Source organism: Bombus pascuorum, chromosome 1 (genome assembly GCF_905332965.1).
Source record: "Bombus pascuorum chromosome 1, iyBomPasc1.1, whole genome shotgun sequence".
In the NCBI taxonomy this organism is placed as follows: domain Eukaryota; kingdom Metazoa; phylum Arthropoda; class Insecta; order Hymenoptera; family Apidae; genus Bombus; species Bombus pascuorum.
In genome coordinates, this window is record NC_083488.1 from 28593741 (window position 1) to 28611991 (window position 18251).

The following is an 18251-nucleotide window of genomic DNA, read 5'->3' on the forward strand; positions in this document are numbered from 1 at the left end:
GGCGTCCTCGAGATGGCTGGCTTCTTCCCACTGCCACTGAGGGACAGCTGGATACTCGTCGTCGTCTTCGGGGATCGACCGCTCTTTCCTTCCTTCGTCCAGTCGTTCGTTTGTACGTTGGTTCGTTCTGCGAACGTGAAACGCGTTTCCATCGAGCGCGATCACGACCGCGAGAGGCGGTAATTAGCATTCTACGCTGCTGATGGAACTGGAGACCGAGAGGCTGGAGGAAGTTTCTGGAAGAGGAGGTCGTAGGGGAAGGGCGGGGATCTTTTCTTTTGTTTCGATTTGCAACGTTTCTGGTTGATGGGTTTAAAGTTGGTACTTTGCCATTCCTGCTACTCTCCACTTTTGTTGGTGTGCTCGACGCGAGACACGCTTTCGTGAGAATCTTTTTTATTCCTCTTTGTTAATTTTTCGCTATCGTATCATTTATAACGTAAAATTATCCTGTTGTTTCCTTGAAGTTCGTCGGATCCTCGTCTCTTTCGAATACGCTGAAATAAAAAATGATCCCGGACGGAATTTTCTTTGGGTCTCCTACGACGATCGCCAAGTTGGACGACGACACCGTTGATCGTGTTCGCAGATTTATGCGCGCTATCGTTCGCGGTTGATAGGGAAAGCTTCTAGATTTCGCTCGGCCATACAGTGGACGTTCGTCGGTGAAGGACGTTGCAGGGAATTGATGTAGCGTTACCAACACCGCGACGGCTGTAATGGATGTAGTGTTGCTGGTGGAGTACGATAAGCCCGCAGAATGGATGCACTTTTCACGCGTGTAACTTCCGCTCACAGCGATCCTCCTTCTCGCAATGTTCCACGTAGTTTCCTTGTAATCGTGGTCACTTTTCTTGTGACGGGGGCCGACTTTATACCACGTAAGCTTATCCAGAAGAAAGGGAAGGTTATCCAGGACCGAATGAACTGTCTTTCTTCGTCTTACGTTCTTTCGTATTATCGTTGAATTACGACGATTATTATTAAAAAACTAAAATCCTATCAGTATCGCAAAGCGATCGGACTGCGCGAACAAGTAAAAAATCGACTCGTAACGAGACAAGAGACACATGTGTACCGTCGGCTAGTATTATAGAAGGCAGTAGAAGCAGTCACCGAGAGGGAGGGCCCCACGTGTAATTTCAGTAATTCCGCGGTCTGGGGCCGTTCACGAGGCCGCCAGCTCGAATGCTACAATTCGCGGGGCCAGAAACAGACGTATCCCTGGTCTCGCGAGCACGCGAGAGCCGCGATTAGTAATTTGAATCGTTACGGCCGTCATTCCCACCGTTCTTTCTCGAGGCCGTCCACTCTCGAACTCTGTACCGAATTCCGAAACAGGGGAACGCGTTACGAGTCTCCCATACCACCTTTCCCTCTCTCTTTCTCTCTCTCTCTCTCTGCCTCTCTTTCTCTTTCTCTTTCACATACAAAATGGTGGCCGGATCGACGTTGGAATCCTTCTAACGATGACTTTTGTACACGCGGACAGCAGGTAAATACGACGGAGCCGCGTTACAAGGAAAAGAAAACAAGGAGGACGTGGGGAACACGCTGGCCAAAACACGCGTGACCTGTATTTAAGGTGGTTTCTCCTCGGTCTCGTTCGAACGAACAGGGCTTCTACGTTTCTTTTCCATCTTATTTGCAAACTACCACCCCTTTTTTTGCGTTTCTTCCTCTCCTTTATCTTCGTATCGTTCGTTCTTCCTTTCGTTTCCTTTTCTCTTTCCGCTCGGTTTCGATAGTTGCCTCCGTTATTGGTCCTGCTCGATCGTTCTCCTTTGCACGCGAACGTGAGAACCCGGATCGCTTTTTAATTTTTACCATGCAAACGCGTGTTCTTCCTAGATCGATGGCTCGTCGGTGGGTCTCGATTCGCGGAATCTTGAGACAGTTGCAGGTATCGAGCAACGAAGTGTTGGTTTTTGGGAATATCGCTCGGTAGAAATTAGCCGATCGCCGCAGGCTATGACTTCCTGGTTACTTATCGCGCCATAAATGATCGCTTCTCGTCTCATTTTCAGACTAATTTTATTCGCCATCTCACTTTGACTCTCCGCTTCTTCATCCATTTCAATTCGTCCATGTTCACGCGTGGATATTCCTACTTGAAATTACAAAAAGATTTGATCAAACTCTACGTTATACAGCCCGTAGCAGCATCCACTTTTCGCACCGTCGAATCATCAAAATCCCTCCCAACGATCGAATACTCGCTAACAGCGACAAACGATCCGCTCCACCTTCTTCCATTCGCCAAACCTCTGAAAAACAACTGCTCGATAGCGCAACACGTGAAACGCATCGAGCGTCTCGATCAGCTTTCCCGACATATTTATTGCACCCGGCCCGAGACTCTGACCCCGCGTGCGGTCCCGCGTACCAACCCCTAGCCCGAGGAGTCGTCGTCGCCGACCGGTCGAGGTTCGATTCCAATTCGATAGGAACGTCGCGGAGGAAGGCGCGGAGAGCGTTGGTATCGGTCATCGGTAATAAATTTCGTGTGAAATTGCCGGTCACCCCGGGTCTCGACCCCGCTTCGAGAACGCTACGGGGTGGTGAGGAACGCCGACTCGGCCGTGAGGGTGGGAGAGGGCGCGCGACTTGGCCGTGCAAAAGCAAACAACAATAATAATTATTTCGATAGAAGAAGGGGCCTGGTAATATCTGTAATGGGCTGTTCTACTCGAGTGACCTGTCAGCCGGCGCTGAATTAATGGCAGCCGAGATTTCGCGCGGAAACGATCCGCGCCGGGGGAGGAAACGGCAGGATCCGTGGTTCCAGGGCTGCAAGCGGAGGAAGAGAGAGCCGATCGTGGCTCACGACCGTCCACCTGACTCGTTACGCTGTTTATGGCGGGCCGGGAACGTTCTACCAGCCCTCGTAATCGTATTTCTACGTGTACGCTCGTAGACTGCGTACTCGAGTCTGTTTCTATCCGCGACGTCGATATACCGGCCCGATGCCAGCCGTGAGATGTTGCTCGTCCGTATCCTGGTGAGTCCGAGTCGCGATCGACAAAACGATCGTGCTAAAGTTCCTTCGGCTGCTTGTCTGTGTATATACGCTTGGTCGAGGAGCGTATTTTGTACGTGGAAGGGTTCGAGCGAATTTAGAGTTGGATTTTCAGATTTCAGGTAACTCTCCACTCTCGAGGGTCATCGATGTCTCCCTTAATGACTTTGTATCGTCTTGATGATCTGGAAGGTAACTGGAATTATCTTTAACGTCAAAACGAGATAATTTCTAGCTGCGATATTAGACTCGGTCTCTTGGATAGTATCTACCACTAGTGGTTTCTTTTTAGAGTTTGTTTCTAGCTACGAGTAGCATATGATTGATAGACTAATCAAACATTGCTGAATTATAGCTCTATCATCGGTCCACATATGCAAATAAAAGATACTTTACCGAGTTTCTGTGCCACGCTTAACCCTCCACTCATCGATCAAGGGGCATAAATCGATCGAGCATCACGGTGAATACGAAGCAGGTTAAACTGATTTCCTTGGTATAAAACGATTAACAAGAAGCATGGGAAAGAACGGCGTAAGAGGAAGAACGTGGATCAACATTTTCGTGCAACCAGCAGCACGCAGTTGCTCGTCGAGGGCATGGCTTCGGCCGCAACATTGAAAGAAGCTCGCAACACGCTGGTGCTCTTGTGCACGCGTAATTTTCATTCGTGAGTCGCGTGCGGATCCTGTCGCACGCGATACCATGTATATATTTTCCATCTCAAGTATACTTCCCCTCACTGTTCCCGAAAACTTATTATCTCTACTATTAAGTAACTTAATATTTGATTTTGCTTCGTATGTTCCCATTGGAGCTTCTTCATAACTGGAAGGAACGTGACAAAGTGAAAGCTTCTTACTCGTTAAATATCATTTTTAAGACGTTACAAAACTAGTATAACCGCAACACAGCACAAGGAATCTACGGTAAAGTACACACAGAAATTCTATTGGATATTCTAGCAAACTTCTTCCCATCAATTATATTTCCAATTATATTTCCTGAAATAGGTGTCATCGATTGAAACGCGTGAGAAGAGAGAATTGGTAGGAAAAGTAGGCTGAACAGAAGCCATCTGGTTGCAGGTTTTCCCATGGCAGAAAGCAAGGTGAGTGATAGGTACAACGAAGGTCGCTGGGAACGCCAGCAAGGCGGCAGAATCCGACGCTAATTAAAAATCTGCCCGTGGAATATATTATCGCTGGTATCATGGTCGCAGGAAAACAACGCCCATTCCAGGCTCCGATTTGACACTTCATCATTCGTGGAGCATTCGGGACCCTGTCATTAAAACGAGATTAGACTCGAAATCGTAATGGAGCAGCCTCCCATACGTCCGTCTTCGCCAGGGCTCGAACGTTTCAAAGCGGTAAATCGCGCGTTAATTTTCGGTCATTACGTGTATCGGAGGTTGAAAGAGCGGCTTTGTATCTCGTTGCTTTTCTTTTCTTGACGCGTTGATATGCGTCGAACGCGCGATGCGAAGTTGATAAATTTTCGTTATTAATCTCTAGTCAGGAATTAGAGAAATCCGTGATATAATCTTCAAAAATTATCACGTGATCAATTTTTGGTAAATTGTTACAAAGTTCGTGCAATTTTCTCGTTTTCAGGTTCGTCCCTCTTGTTACTTCTTGCACAAAAAGAATTCAATTTTTTATCGCGACAGGCAGAGTTTGTCTACGTTTAATAACAAAATTGAATATCAAATTCGCGATGCGAATCGATCATGTCACGAAACGTAATACACAAAAATCTGTGTACTCGAAGAAACGAAACACGAACCGTTGAAACTAAAATGAAAAATTGATTGGCGTAGGACAAATAATATTCGAGAAGAACAAAGGAACGAGAGAAATTAATATATTACAATTCGTAAGGTGGAACTTAAAAATACGAAGCAAAAATACGTTGAATCCATCGTAGTCTTCCTGAAATAACCTGTAACAAAATATTTTTTGATATATACATGGTACGTATTGACGAAAAATATATAAAACAAACAGATGTAATCTTCCACGTCCGTATTTACAATACAGAGCAACAAATATGGCACAAAAGAAATTGGTACAACGGTGCTCGCAATACAATGTTCCAACGTATTCAAAAATATAAACGGACAAAAGGACATAAAACAAAAAACAAGTAGAACAAAATCCTGTACATAGTTGTTCGTACCGCGAAGCAGAACAAAAAATTGGTGGAACGCGTAAAATCGGTGAAAAGCTCGCATAACAACCCCATAGTGAAAATTTGGCGGTGTAGTCTGGACTCGAGACAAACCGTGGTGGTCCTGACTCTGTTCAAAATAGCCGTTTCAAGGCGTGTTTCGAGGTTGGCTGGATACCACGACGGGACGATGTAACGTCGTGGCCATTCAGTCCAATCCAGCGAAAAGGAACAAGGGTGGCGTTTCGTGGTGTTCCATCCGACTCGTGGCATCGCGCATTGTGGATTCGCGCATACGTAAGTGCATCTCTCCGGAATATGCCGACACGCAGAAACACGTCCAAGCTTTACGAGGATTTATGTCACGCTTAGGCACCGGTCCACCATGCGAAACATCGATAATGCAGCCTCCAAACACACCCAAACACGTCTACGAAATGGAAGCTTCCGAGCTCCTTAGCATGTCGCGTTTTGCTTGCTTAATATTAGATATATTCCATTCCCTTTCCCATGTTGCCGATATCCTAATACAATCGCTATCATTCTCGAGTCTGTCGCTCAGATCTGTTAATGTAATTCGCAAACGCGCAGGTTTACAGTCATCGAACGTAAAGCGCGATTTCTCCCTTTACGACACGAGATCGTCGCTCTTTCTTATCGAACGACTCGATAAAAATGGAACTCCAACCACCGTAATCAGCGCGAACGTTCGTTCCTCGCTATTCCCCAGAAAGTATTATTACCATGTTTCGAAACCCACCCCGTGATCTTCGTCTAAAGTGACTGACATTAGGCACGCGACGTGCAACGCTCGGACATCGCACCGTTCTAGGTTTCTGCAAATGGTCCACGAAGTCACGGTACCGAGAATCGTCCATGGTTTCTGCAAAATCGAAGTTATTCCGACGTTACCCCGAACGTGAAGGTACACCATCGTCTCCGTGGTAAACCTCGACGTCCTTCTCGTCTTTCTTCTCCTTTCCAGCGAAACAACGTAGCCGCTCTTCGTCGCGAAAATGAGAGTTTACTGCGCGTTGCAACGGGTCAGGGGGGGGAAGAAGAACGCTCCTTTGTCTCTTTATGGTCTGAAAGTGGCCCATGGAGGAGCAGGCGCACGAACGGCCGTCGCCATCGACGACCAGCCCGTCTTCTTCGCGGACGCCACGAAGAAGTACGGTCGGATAATAACGAGTTTCGCTGTCGTCCCTTTCGCCCTTCGCGTAGCGCGAGTCGTAAACTCGACCTCGCTGCCAGGCTCTTACTCTCCTCCCTCTTCGAGTTCCCCCTGCGTCGAGCAACGTTTTTCTTCGCCGCTCGATGCCGGACGATCGCGTCAAATTTTTATTGCGCCAACCGGACTGTCTCGCGCGATCGTCCAGCCTTATACGGAAGAGGGTGACCGAGCAACCGGTGAACTCGAGGATCAAAGCGAAGAAGTGGCAAGTTCGGTTAGGTCTATCGGCGGTGGTTGCAGGATTTTTCTAGAGTCGAAGGATTATCGATACGTAACGTACATTTGGACAATTGAACGCTGGTAATTCGATGCTGCACTGTTCAGTAGGTGACAGTGTTTGGAATCCAATTTTCCGAGGTTATTAAAAATTCTAATGTAAAATATCAAATTTACAGATAGGTACCTTCGTTACAATGATACGATACCTTTTCGGACGCTCTCTTGTTCGCGGTAAATAGATCTTTTAGAAGTAGACACAAGAGAAATCCTTAATTCTACTTACTTCTAACCAATAATGCAAGAAGTATCAAGTTCACGCGTAAAGTACAGCAACAACAAATATTTCATGCAGGTCTACGTTCGCCGGTATTGAGACATTACAACGTTAATAAGAAGGAGGATTTTAAACGACCTCAGACGGATGGATTAAAATACAAACATGAAAATGGTACGAATATATTTGATGTACGCGTAAACAATTTTCTCAATCGCTTACATAATTCATGCTTCTTCGTAGCGTGTTACGAGCAAGTGGAACCAAGAGACTCGATGAGAAAGTCTATTCAAGATGTGTCAAACCCACACGACGTAATGCACTCGGAACACAAGATGTTCGGGCCGGTTGAAACAGTGCGAGACAAAGACAACTAAAGACATCAGCTGCTAAGATGTACAAAATTACGCTATTATTTTATATAATAAAACACAGATGAAATAAAACCTACGACGTATTGCACGCGTATTTCATAAGTGACACAACCGAATTCATTCAAACATGAATTCAAAGATTACTCATATCCGTTCGTAAAACTTCTTAGCAAACGAAATCGCTTACCGTATAACATCAACTACCGTGATAAAAAATGAACAGCTTCTCCAACAACTACGTAACATCGAACGAACATCAAGCGGTAGCCAAGGAATGCTCGAGGTGGAAAAAGAAGTGATATTTTTTTAAACGCGTGGAGCATCGGCAGCGGGCGTAACGCAATATTCCAACGGAGGTATTTTTCCCCGGTGATCGGTTAAAAGTCGGCCGCTGGGGGCGGCGGCGCACGGCGGGAGAAGACGCATTACCAGATTGGCTCGCGCCGCTCGCATTCACCCAGTCTTTTACATTCATGAAGCTTTTATTCGCTTGATTTGACTATACGCTTCGTATTCACGGCTCTCGATTTGATTTGCATTGATTGGAGTGCCAGGTTTCCCGATAACCGGCTGCGCCCCCCTTCCGTGCACGTCGCGCGACGCCACCGCCGGTAATATGGCGCGTATGTGCCATCGTACGCTGCCATCGTCCTCTTCGCGGCTAATTCCAACCGTGGAAATCGTTGCTTCCAGCTCCCCAGGCATCACAGTGTGTTCTATTAACTGAAATCTTTTGCTCGCAGGCGAAAACTAATTATTCTCCATCTCCTTGTATTCTTAGCTTCTTCGCTCGCGTAAATTGCTTTTGGATTTAACGAAGTATACATGGAAATTCTTTCATCGGTGGTCAATAGGTTCTTTGGCACGGATGATACGATTTGAAGTAATCTTCAGGGTTTTTTTTTTTTTTTATTTTATTTTGGTTATTTTACAATTTGTCCTTGTGGACATTTGGTAAAGTGTTATATCTTGTTGGTGAAGAAAAAAAATATATAAATAAAAAATAAATATAGCATGTGGGCGGCTACCCCCAGCGGGGTGCCAGCTTCGTTTTTTCTAAGTTATATCTTTTATGAGGTCTATTGGGTGTTTTCTTTTTAGTCTTCTTGCGATATTTGTTGTGTTGCACGTTTCAGCTGCCAGCTGGTGTATTTCTATTCTTGTTCTGTATCTTGTTGCGAATCTGGTGATCTCCTCCTTGACCGTTGGTATTCCGAGGTCTTTCCGTATGTTAATCTTCAGGGTGACGTTAAATTGTCGAAGTAATCGCCACTTCTGAGAAAACTCTACATCTGGTCTTCGCTTTTCTCAAGCGCTGAGGCCATCGATAGCGCATAGACAAAAGAATGCGTCGAGGACAGACCATAAGCGGTACACGTGCGACGTTGGCTTCAGGGTTCTTTTAGTCTCAGGGTAACGTTGCTAGCGAGAGGATTTGGATCGGCTTACATTGTATTTCACATTTTGTACTTTATTATTCACAATATATATACTTTCGATACCTTACAATTTACCCACGCATTTCTTTAATTCCACATACACCGAATAACCTTAACATAAATCTTCTCTGTGTCTCCAGTGTGAATTTCAACTTTTCTTTTTTTATGTAGAACTCCGTAATATAACTTCGTATGTTAGAAGGTGAATAAGAAGTTTAATGGTTTTAAGCAAAAAGTATTTCCTCCGTGTAAATACCACAATGTGTATAAATAACACAATAGGACACTATTAGCAACATCTTAACGTTAGAGTACGCAATAGTGCAGATAAGTAGGTAGAAATATCTTTCGAGTTACACGCCGTTGTACGTGTTTAAATTTTATTTCGTGCTCTTTAATCTACTACCGATCGAGTGTTCCACTCGGCAAGCAACAGAAATTGTCGTAAGTGGCACTATCGTAACGGCGACTTTATGTTTTTACGTAACGATGACAGTATTATGTCGATGTGAGCGGCGAAACGATGATTAATCGATCGCTGGTCACAGATATCCCGAATTCCTTAGCCCGTCACGGCTACCGCGGCAACAAAAAAAGAAACCGATGAATAACCTTTCAACCGACATAATATTTGGGGGACAAAGCCACCCTGGGTGCCAGAGTGTTCATTAATAAAAATCATACGATCGTTAGGGCGAAGATATTTACAATTCGAGATCGAAGGCTTGCCCTCTCTATCATTTTTTATGGTCATTTTTTCAAACCGATGGAAATTGCATGGTATATAAAAGGAAACACGAATCGAACGAAAAAAATAAATTTCCCCTTTTGATATTAGTATACTATCTGATTTATAACTTTGTTAGGGTTTTTACACAAACTTACTGCATTTTCCGGATTAATTTTTCGAAAAGTCGTTCTTATAGATATTTTTTTCGATGTAAAAGTGTTTACTTACAACTTTACATAAAAGATATAACTTAGAAAAAACGAAGCTGGCACCCCGCTGGGGGTAACCGCCCACATGCTATATTTATTTTTTATTTTTATTTTTTTTTCTTCACCAACAAGATATAACACTTTACCAAATGTCCATAAGGACAAATTGTAAAATAACCAAAATAAAATAAAAAAAAAAACTTACAACTTTATTCCTTCTTCTAGAAGAATTTATTTCTCTTACAACCCGTCCTTGAACGTTTCTAAACTTTCTACCTGTAGGTACAGTAGCACCTGCTCGGAGGAACACGGTTTCGTTAACCCAACGGTTGCAACCGTCGCGTTTCCCAACTACACAAAACACGAAACGTCATTCGTTATTCTCAAACACTGACAAAAGTATGCTGCTCCGTTGACACCCACCAATGTCCTCGATCTCGGCTTATAAAAAATGAATGGAGTCAGCTCGGTGACCAAAGTGGACGATCGACAGACTGGAACAAGCAAGAATCCCACTTTCTCCTGGGGAAAGAGGGCGCGAGAGATCGAGCGCGTTTAATCGTCGCACGATGAGTCTGAAGATTCTTTTTTCTTGATCCCTGTAGAGTGTAGGGGGATAGACCGAAAAGCGAGTGCAGCTGGGAAGATGTCGGACGAAATTGATTCGTACGCTTCGCGGTTCGCGGCGATCCAACGCGGTAGATCATTCATCTCGCGGCTCTACTATTAGTACAGTTATTTATGGTGAAAAAGAGTATAGATCGTGGCGACTATTATGCATCGCGGGTCCCCCGGGTGATTTATGTGCCGCTGCAAATTGCCGCTTGTCCTTTGTGAGACCGAGCAAAGCGAGCCTGATTAAATCCTTTCGAGCGGCCGTAACTCAGCCGCGTTTAGAAGGTGGTCTCCGTGATACAATATATGCCGTGGACACGGGAAAACGTCGGTAAACTTTATGATTATCCTGCGGTCGAGCAATTGGAGATCTTTAGACTTTCACGATGAAGGCAAATGCTATCGAAGCGAGCAGAGTGAACGATATATTTTTATTCATCTTCCATTAACTCTTAACTACGAACTTCCACATTTTTGCCGTTACCAGAGATCCTATTTATATATGTTGAATTTAACTATGTATACTGTATATATAGTCGTTTAATTTTCCTTAATTATGTTTAATTAAAAAATTTCATATTATAAAGGTCCAACGATGGATGAAGTCCAATTAATCGCAAATAATTTGTCATTTTGTAATGGAGATAATACTGAATTTAAATGTAATCGTAAAATAAATGCCGTTTGGAACAGGAGCGCGTTTCGTTTAAACGAACGGTGCTTCTCCTGTCTATTTCTATTCATTCGATCCATCCCTTTGACTCTTTAAATAAATCCAACCTCGCAAACCTCTCAAAACTCTAAATCGCGCGCTTCAAAAGCTCTGTGCAATTATCGAAATTGTGCGCCTCGGTTTCCTTGTCAGTATCGCTGATTTCGTTCCCTAATGATTTACTCGTGAATGTGGCGAACGCAGAAAATAAATACGAAAAGAACGCAACAAATGAACAGAATTAAGAAGGACACTTTGGAGGCTCGTCCTTCTTCTCCGCGTCGTTATCATCGAGCATCCTGAAATGGAAGGTCGGGTATCGCCTGAGTCTAAGCAGTTCGTGCTCGGTTTGCAGCTCGATCAGCTCGGCGTAATTATCCTGCAGCTTCTTGATCAGTTCGGATCGGTGCATCACCATCCGCAGCTTCCTCTCCGCGTGCTCCTGCTGCCTGGCCTCGGCGATAAGATCGCGCCGGTGCTCCATCTCGCACCTCGCCACGTTCATCTCCAAGATCTGCCGATCGAGCTGCTCGTTCTTGCTTCTGACGGCGGCGATCTCCTTTTCGATCGATTCCAGCCGAGCCTGGTGGTCCTCCAAGATCCTACCGAACTGTCGTTCCACCGATGCGATGTCCACCTCCAATTGCTGCGGCGTCTTCTCGTCTGGAAGCCCTTTGGCCTTGCGCTTCAGGTACTGTTGCATCTCTTTCGTCACCGTTACCGATTCCGTGAACTTCAGGTCCTCCCGCAGATCCTCCAGACTCTTCTTCTGACACTCGTGCTCCCATTCCTTCAACAGAGTACCTAAAAACATTGTCGCGTGTAAGATACACAATTCATACGTGACATGGTCCATCATGTACAAACTCACACGTTTGAAAATGCCTCGTGTCGAATGATATTTATATTTATAGGAGATGAAAGGATGGAAAAATGCAAATACACGTATGTATACGTAAGTATTCGCGCAATTAGGAAAACGCTACCTCTCTGAAAGCTCAACAGACGAGATAAAGCCTGCAGCTTGCACTTCCCAGCAGCTCTAATCAGCTCGTTTACTTTTTCGACAGCCGTTTTCGAAACAAGAACCGCGTTCTGCGCGTCGTTTACGTCTCCTTCGAGGTGGATCTCCACTTGCCCCATCTTCAACACCAACTGTATCTCCGCGTCCAACTCCTCGATCCTTCGACATTTCCTAGTTTCGATCAAACTCTTCTTCATATCCTCCACGTCGGCTTTGCACTTCTCTATCTTCTGTTCAAATCCAAGGATCACGGCCTCAACGTCCGCCATCTCCGCCTGTTGTCCCTTGATCTTCAACTCGAGATCGATCTTGGTACGTCGCAGACGAATCAAGTCTTCCCAGTGGGAAGTTTCTATGGTCACTGGAAGAATAACTGGTCGAACGTCCAAATGATTCAAGATCCTCAGGTAATCCTTGCATTCCGATGGCAAGTACACGCACGGCAATCGGGAGATTACGTGATTCGCTAATTCGTAGAAGTCGGAAGCCTCCAGATTTTTCGTATTTATTCTCGGTCTGCGATTGTACTGATGTTCGAGGAGCTCGACTTGCAATTTGTTCAGAGAAAAGAATTCGGATCTGAACCTTTTGGCTATAGATTTTTCTCTGTTCACGAGGGATCTGTATTTAGCGACCATCTCGTCGTTAACACGGCGAAAACTGTTAAGGTGATCGTTTAGTACTTCCTGATATTGTTCTTTTTCCACCATTTGCTTCTTCAGTTTGTCCTCTTCTTGCAAGGCCTGCATTCGACGATGGATTAGGATCAAACCGCGGATATATCGTAGATTCAACTGATTTATCGCTGCTTCGATATTCATCTTGAACTGTGAAATATCAGAATTATACCGATACCGATCGATTTACCTTTCTCTCTCTCTCTTATACAAAATCGTTCCACTTTTTTCTACCGATAAGCAAACTCACGTGAAATAGTTCTATCAATTTCCCATTGAACTTGTCAATCCCATCGTTCAAAAGCTCCATGACCCTACCATACTCCGCCTCCAACATCCTGTTGTACCGCTCGCGTTCCTCCATAAGAAATTGCACGTCTTTCTCGTACTGTTTCACCGCCGATATATCTTCGGACGTATAGTCTTCCGGCTTCTTCTCCAGCATGCAAGCCGGCTTAGGGATGTCTATCTTGATAGTGTCCTCCCATCGGACCTCCAGCACGCCGTCCATCATCGTCATTAGGGCACGCTCGCGAAAATCATCAGCCAGCAACAATAATTTGATTCGTTCTTCCTCCGCCGCCTGCTTGTCCAGCAATTCCTGCTGCGACGGGGAAACGTACGGTTTCGCCTTCACCTCGTGATCCAGCACCTTGATAATGCTCTCCGGCCTTTCCTACGCGCGAAAAAGGAAACTGAACTGTCCGCGAACTTGCAGATAAAGATGGCACCTCTGAGAGTTTACGAGCCTCTCGATCTAAAGGTGATTATTAAGCGATCCACGATGTGATCAAGAACGGTGAAGAATAGACGGTTCGATTTGTCGAAGAAAGCACGAGTTGTGAGAAGTTTCTACAATTTTATCATTTCATGTCACTGTGATATACCATATAGTAGACGAAAGATTTTTCGAGAGTTTCTTAATTATATAATAGCCCTAATTTACAAATTGACCGTTTTAACTTTGAACGTGCAAGAGGATCGGTTGATCAATTGATTTATGAAAATTGAAGTAACTCGATTCATTGATAAATGTTCAATTTGTATCGAATTATTTTATAAAGTAGGATTGAGTTAAACGTTTACCTGCCAGTGCCAAACAGGATCAGCAGGGATGTATGGCACGCGTCGGTTAAACATGGTCCTCAATTCCGTGTCGATATAACGTATCCTGTCGATCCTCTCGCGTATCACCTTCATCTCCCTCTCCTTTGTCGCATACACTTCATCGAATGTCCGGTTGAAGAAAGCGCGAAGTTTCTTGCAGTCGTGCAACAGCAAGTGATTGTTTATCATCACCTGGCTGAATCCGTAATATCCAATTTGAGGATAATAAGGTGACTGTTCGATGTATCGGTGTGTAGTCGTGCCTTTAAACGAAAATGAAAGCATTAAAATAACGGATAACAGAGTTTTAAGAAAAGACGAAACGCACACAAAGGAGAAAAACATTCTGCTGTGCGTTGAACAAATAAATTTTGTTCGCGTAGATTTTCGATAAAATTTACAATTTTACTCGGAATTTATGTCATTCTATACAAATCGATGCGATCGAAAATAAATTTAATTTTCACTATAAAACACAATTGTAAAATGTAAAATTTCAATTCATTCGATACGAGGAATAACTATACTTATGTACCATTATACACTATACCTATTTACCATTTAGGTTTCTAAAGAATTCAGTTTTGCCATGACTGTCATTAGTTTAATTCGTATTATTCTCTTTATTAAAAATAGTATCCACTCTTGCCTTGACATAAAAGATATAACTTAGAAAAAACGAAGCTGGCACCCCGCTGGGGGTAGCCACCCACATGCTATATTTATTTTTATTTTACTTTTTTTTTCACCAATAAGATATAACACTTTACCAAATGTCCATAAGGACAAATTGTAAAAAACCAAAATAAAATAAAAAAAAAAAAAGAAACTCTTGCCTTGCATCGCCCTTTGTTCCACCAAATCTGCCTTGGCAACGGCTATCTTCTCTTCCTCCAGTTCTTCCTGATCGTCATCGTTCTCCAGCAATAAACCCAATCTTCTGTCGTGCTCATAGTATACCTTCTGCTTCTTATTTAGCTCGAATTGTAGCTCTTCCGCGGTATAAATTCTCCAAGGTTCAAACTTATCGTTCACCAAAATATCATGGGCGGTTTTCTTGCAAAAATTCGCCCACTGCAAGTGGTATTTTTCGTCTGTCGCTTCGGAGAACTCGGGATAATTGGTAACCTGTATGGTACCCAAAATGGCGAACAGACATTTCCCCAGAACCTGTTGAGGGTCCCAGAAAACCTTGCGAATCCATGTTGACACTCTGCGAGTCTCAAAGATATTGTGCTCGAGCTCCAAACGGAGATTTTCACAGATGTCGCGGCCTGCTTTTAATTTCTGATCACGGCTTGTGAGATCCAGATCGAAGGATGACACAGGAAGTCTCTCTATTTCCGGATTGGCGTCGTTCGCATCCAGTAACTTTTTCACCTTGCCTCGTAGGACTTCGAAGTCTGCCAAAATTGCTGCTCTTTCTTCCTTACATTTTTCTTCCTCTTCTTTCAGCTGTATCTCGTCCCTCCAGTCCGACCAGGTCTTGTCACCCTGTTTTGGATCGGGGAACTCGTACTTTGGGCGCGTTAATAACTCGTAAATCGTAGGATCGAGGCTGGCATAGTCCGATTGGATCTTTTTCTTCAGCCTTTCGTAAGCTTCGTATTCGGCTTTGTACAGCGGTTCCTTGGAGGAGGTTACTCCTGATTGCGAGAGATCCTACGCTGGAGGAAAGAAGGGGAAATAACTGTAGGAAGAGACTGGAATTCCACTTATTATCGTCTCTAGAAAGACGGGAAATGCGATATTCAAGCAACGATGAAAAGATTGAAAAATTCGTACGGAACTTTACGTACGCATTGGCTCACGAAGATTTGAAATGTTTCGATTGTAGCAAATTAAAATACTAGGTATAATTCCACTTTATCGTATTTCCCACTCTTTGCCTAAAAAATAACAGCGAAACCAAGAATAAGAACCTTTCTTTCTCCAACGATAGCGACCAACGAGCCATCGTAGCCCAAACAAACGATCAAGTCGCCTTGTCTATTCGCCATAGCCTTGATCGTACCCAAATCGGATCTATGGTGCGTCATGATATGCGCCACCACTCGTCGTACCGTTTTATCTCTGACCAAGACGCATCCATCGAGAGCAGTGGTAATGATCCATGATCGATCGACGTACAAATTAGCCAGCTTAACCTGATGTCCCGTCGCTAAACCGTCCTCCAAGGAGATCTGCTTAAAATCATGCACCCTCTGCACTCGTAATTGACGCGTCAGATAAGGAGATCCTATGAGCAACATCGGATTTCCAGGGACGTGATAGAGAGTACGATACACGCCAGGAAGTTTCAACGACTGTAGGGGTTCGGTGACCAAATTTTGTTCCGGCGACGCTTCGTATAGGTCCACGATCTGTCCTATGTCGTAATGTTTCACGCCCACGTAAAGAACAAAGACTCGCAGCTGCCTGAATCCTTCGTAGATCAGAAGATCCGTGATCATGCGACGAACTTTGATCAACGTTACCGGGGTGTACATCTTGTCGCGCTGAAGACTTACGCAGTAACAGTCGCCGGTTCTTTTCTCGCCAGCGATCATGAATCTATAGTTTTCGTGACGGTATCGTGAACCCTCCAAGATTAAACGTACAAACTGCCGGTTTAAAGAAGAAACGATTTTCAAAGAAATACGCTACCTTCCAGTGTTTGAAAACTTGATTAAATCTATCGGCGTCCTCTGCAGCCTCACTCGAGCTACGATCCTAGGTTCGATCGGTTCGATAAAGGTAACGAACACCACTTCGCCGTTTTCCGTTCCCAACACGACTAGCGGAAAGTCTGGATGTGAAACTTGACAAGTAATTTCGCTTTCTATTTCTGGATCGATGGAGGATAACGGCTTCCCTTCGTAACATTCGACGACGATCAACTCTTTCTTCGCATCGCCAATGACGACGAGATGATGGCACCAGGGATAGATAAAATCCGCGAACCGATAGGCAGCGCCGTAATCGAGAACCATAAGAACTCTAGGAACCGTATCGTCTTCGTTGAAGTCGATCTGCATCAAGTATCCTTCTAACGTGGAGTAGAAGAATCGATTTTCGCACGGATGAGTCACCAGAACGCACGGCCTTGTTTCTGACTTCACGTACCATTCCTTTCGCCACGAACTCATTCTCGGGTTCCTCGTGAAGAAACGAATTTGACAGAAGGTCGTTCGTAAGATAATACCCTCTCGGAACCAGGCGACTATCGGCAATTCTATGTCCATGCAGATGTTACATCGTTGGGAATACACGATACGATTAATGCTACTGCCGTCTAAGTTGCTGAGAAACACGTGGCCGTCGACGTCTGTGATGGCTAGCAGCGGTTCCGTAGATGTTGGACTCCAGTCTGCCCACAGGATCGACGTTTCTTTCGGAAGCTTTATCTCGTGATCTAGAATCCGAAAATTGGAATAGTTTACTTGGAAACCGAAGAATCTTAAGGTAACATCGAGCGAATTTTTGAGAGTTGCCATTGCCAATGATTCGTCGGCTATAATTTTTCATAAAGTTAAGCTACACTTTTACGTGTGTCCAAGAGTGACCCCGTTCTCCTTAAAATTTGATAACTTTCTTGGTTCGATTCGTTGGACAGGGTAGAATTTATCTATCGATCGTTTAATCCTAATCAAAGACCGAATTTAACAATAAGAAGCAAAAAGCGCTCTTGCCTTTCACGATGGCGACTTTCCCAGCGATATCCACTTCCCACGTGTACAACTGTCCGCAAGTCCTGCCCAGTTGACCGACAACGATGGGTCCGATCTGAGTTATCTTCAAGATCTGTCCAACCTCGTCGCGTATAAAAGTATTCACAGAAATGACCTTCTCGCCGGTTCTCCAATTCCAAACGGTCATCGAGAAGAGAGGATACGATCCAATGGAAATCAAGTAATCTCCCTGGGCAAAAGCAGTGGTTAAGTATCCGGAAGCGCATCCACCGGCACATTCGGCAATTTGCGACATCGACGGATAAGAGAAGACGAGGATTCTCGGTTGAATGATCTTCTCCGCGAAGGCGAACACGGGCAGTGTCTTGTGAGCGGAGAGACACCGGACGCCCTCTCCGGTCTCGTGATTCCAGCACCAGTAGAAACTCTGTTTCTTCTGAGTGATGTTGAAGAACACGATGAGAATACCGGAACACCATGCTAGAACGTCCTTCGTTATCCAGACGATGTCTTCGAACTTGTTACCGCGTATCCAAGCGGGCTTCCAGTTGTTGTGATTCATCTTTTTAGGTAATCGACGTTACAAGAAGCGGATAACCTTAGAAATCTCTGTCTAGTTGCGCAAATTTGATAAAAGCTGCTTCTTGGAAAACAATCGAAGAAGCATACGACGACTTGACGTTTAAGGTCGGTTCACAATGAGCTGCGTTTGCGAATCAGGGGAAAAGCGACTCGAAATCTGACCTTAATAAACATTTACTATTTTACGATACAG

General features: G+C 44.5%; 1 protein-coding gene across 1 annotated transcript; it reads right to left on the bottom strand.

Annotated features, from left to right (window-relative positions):
• Positions 1-11238: 11238 nt before the first annotated feature.
• On the bottom strand, positions 11239-18038 carry LOC132916039 (cilia- and flagella-associated protein 43-like). Its single transcript, XM_060975783.1, has 8 exons — positions 17477-18038; positions 16452-17298; positions 15728-16358; positions 14642-15467; positions 13785-14068; positions 12949-13374; positions 11984-12848; positions 11239-11801 (listed from the first exon to the last, which is right to left on the bottom strand). Exons 1-8 carry the CDS (start codon positions 18036-18038, stop codon positions 11239-11241), a joined length of 5004 nt encoding a protein of 1667 aa, XP_060831766.1.
• Positions 18039-18251: the final 213 nt, after the last annotated feature.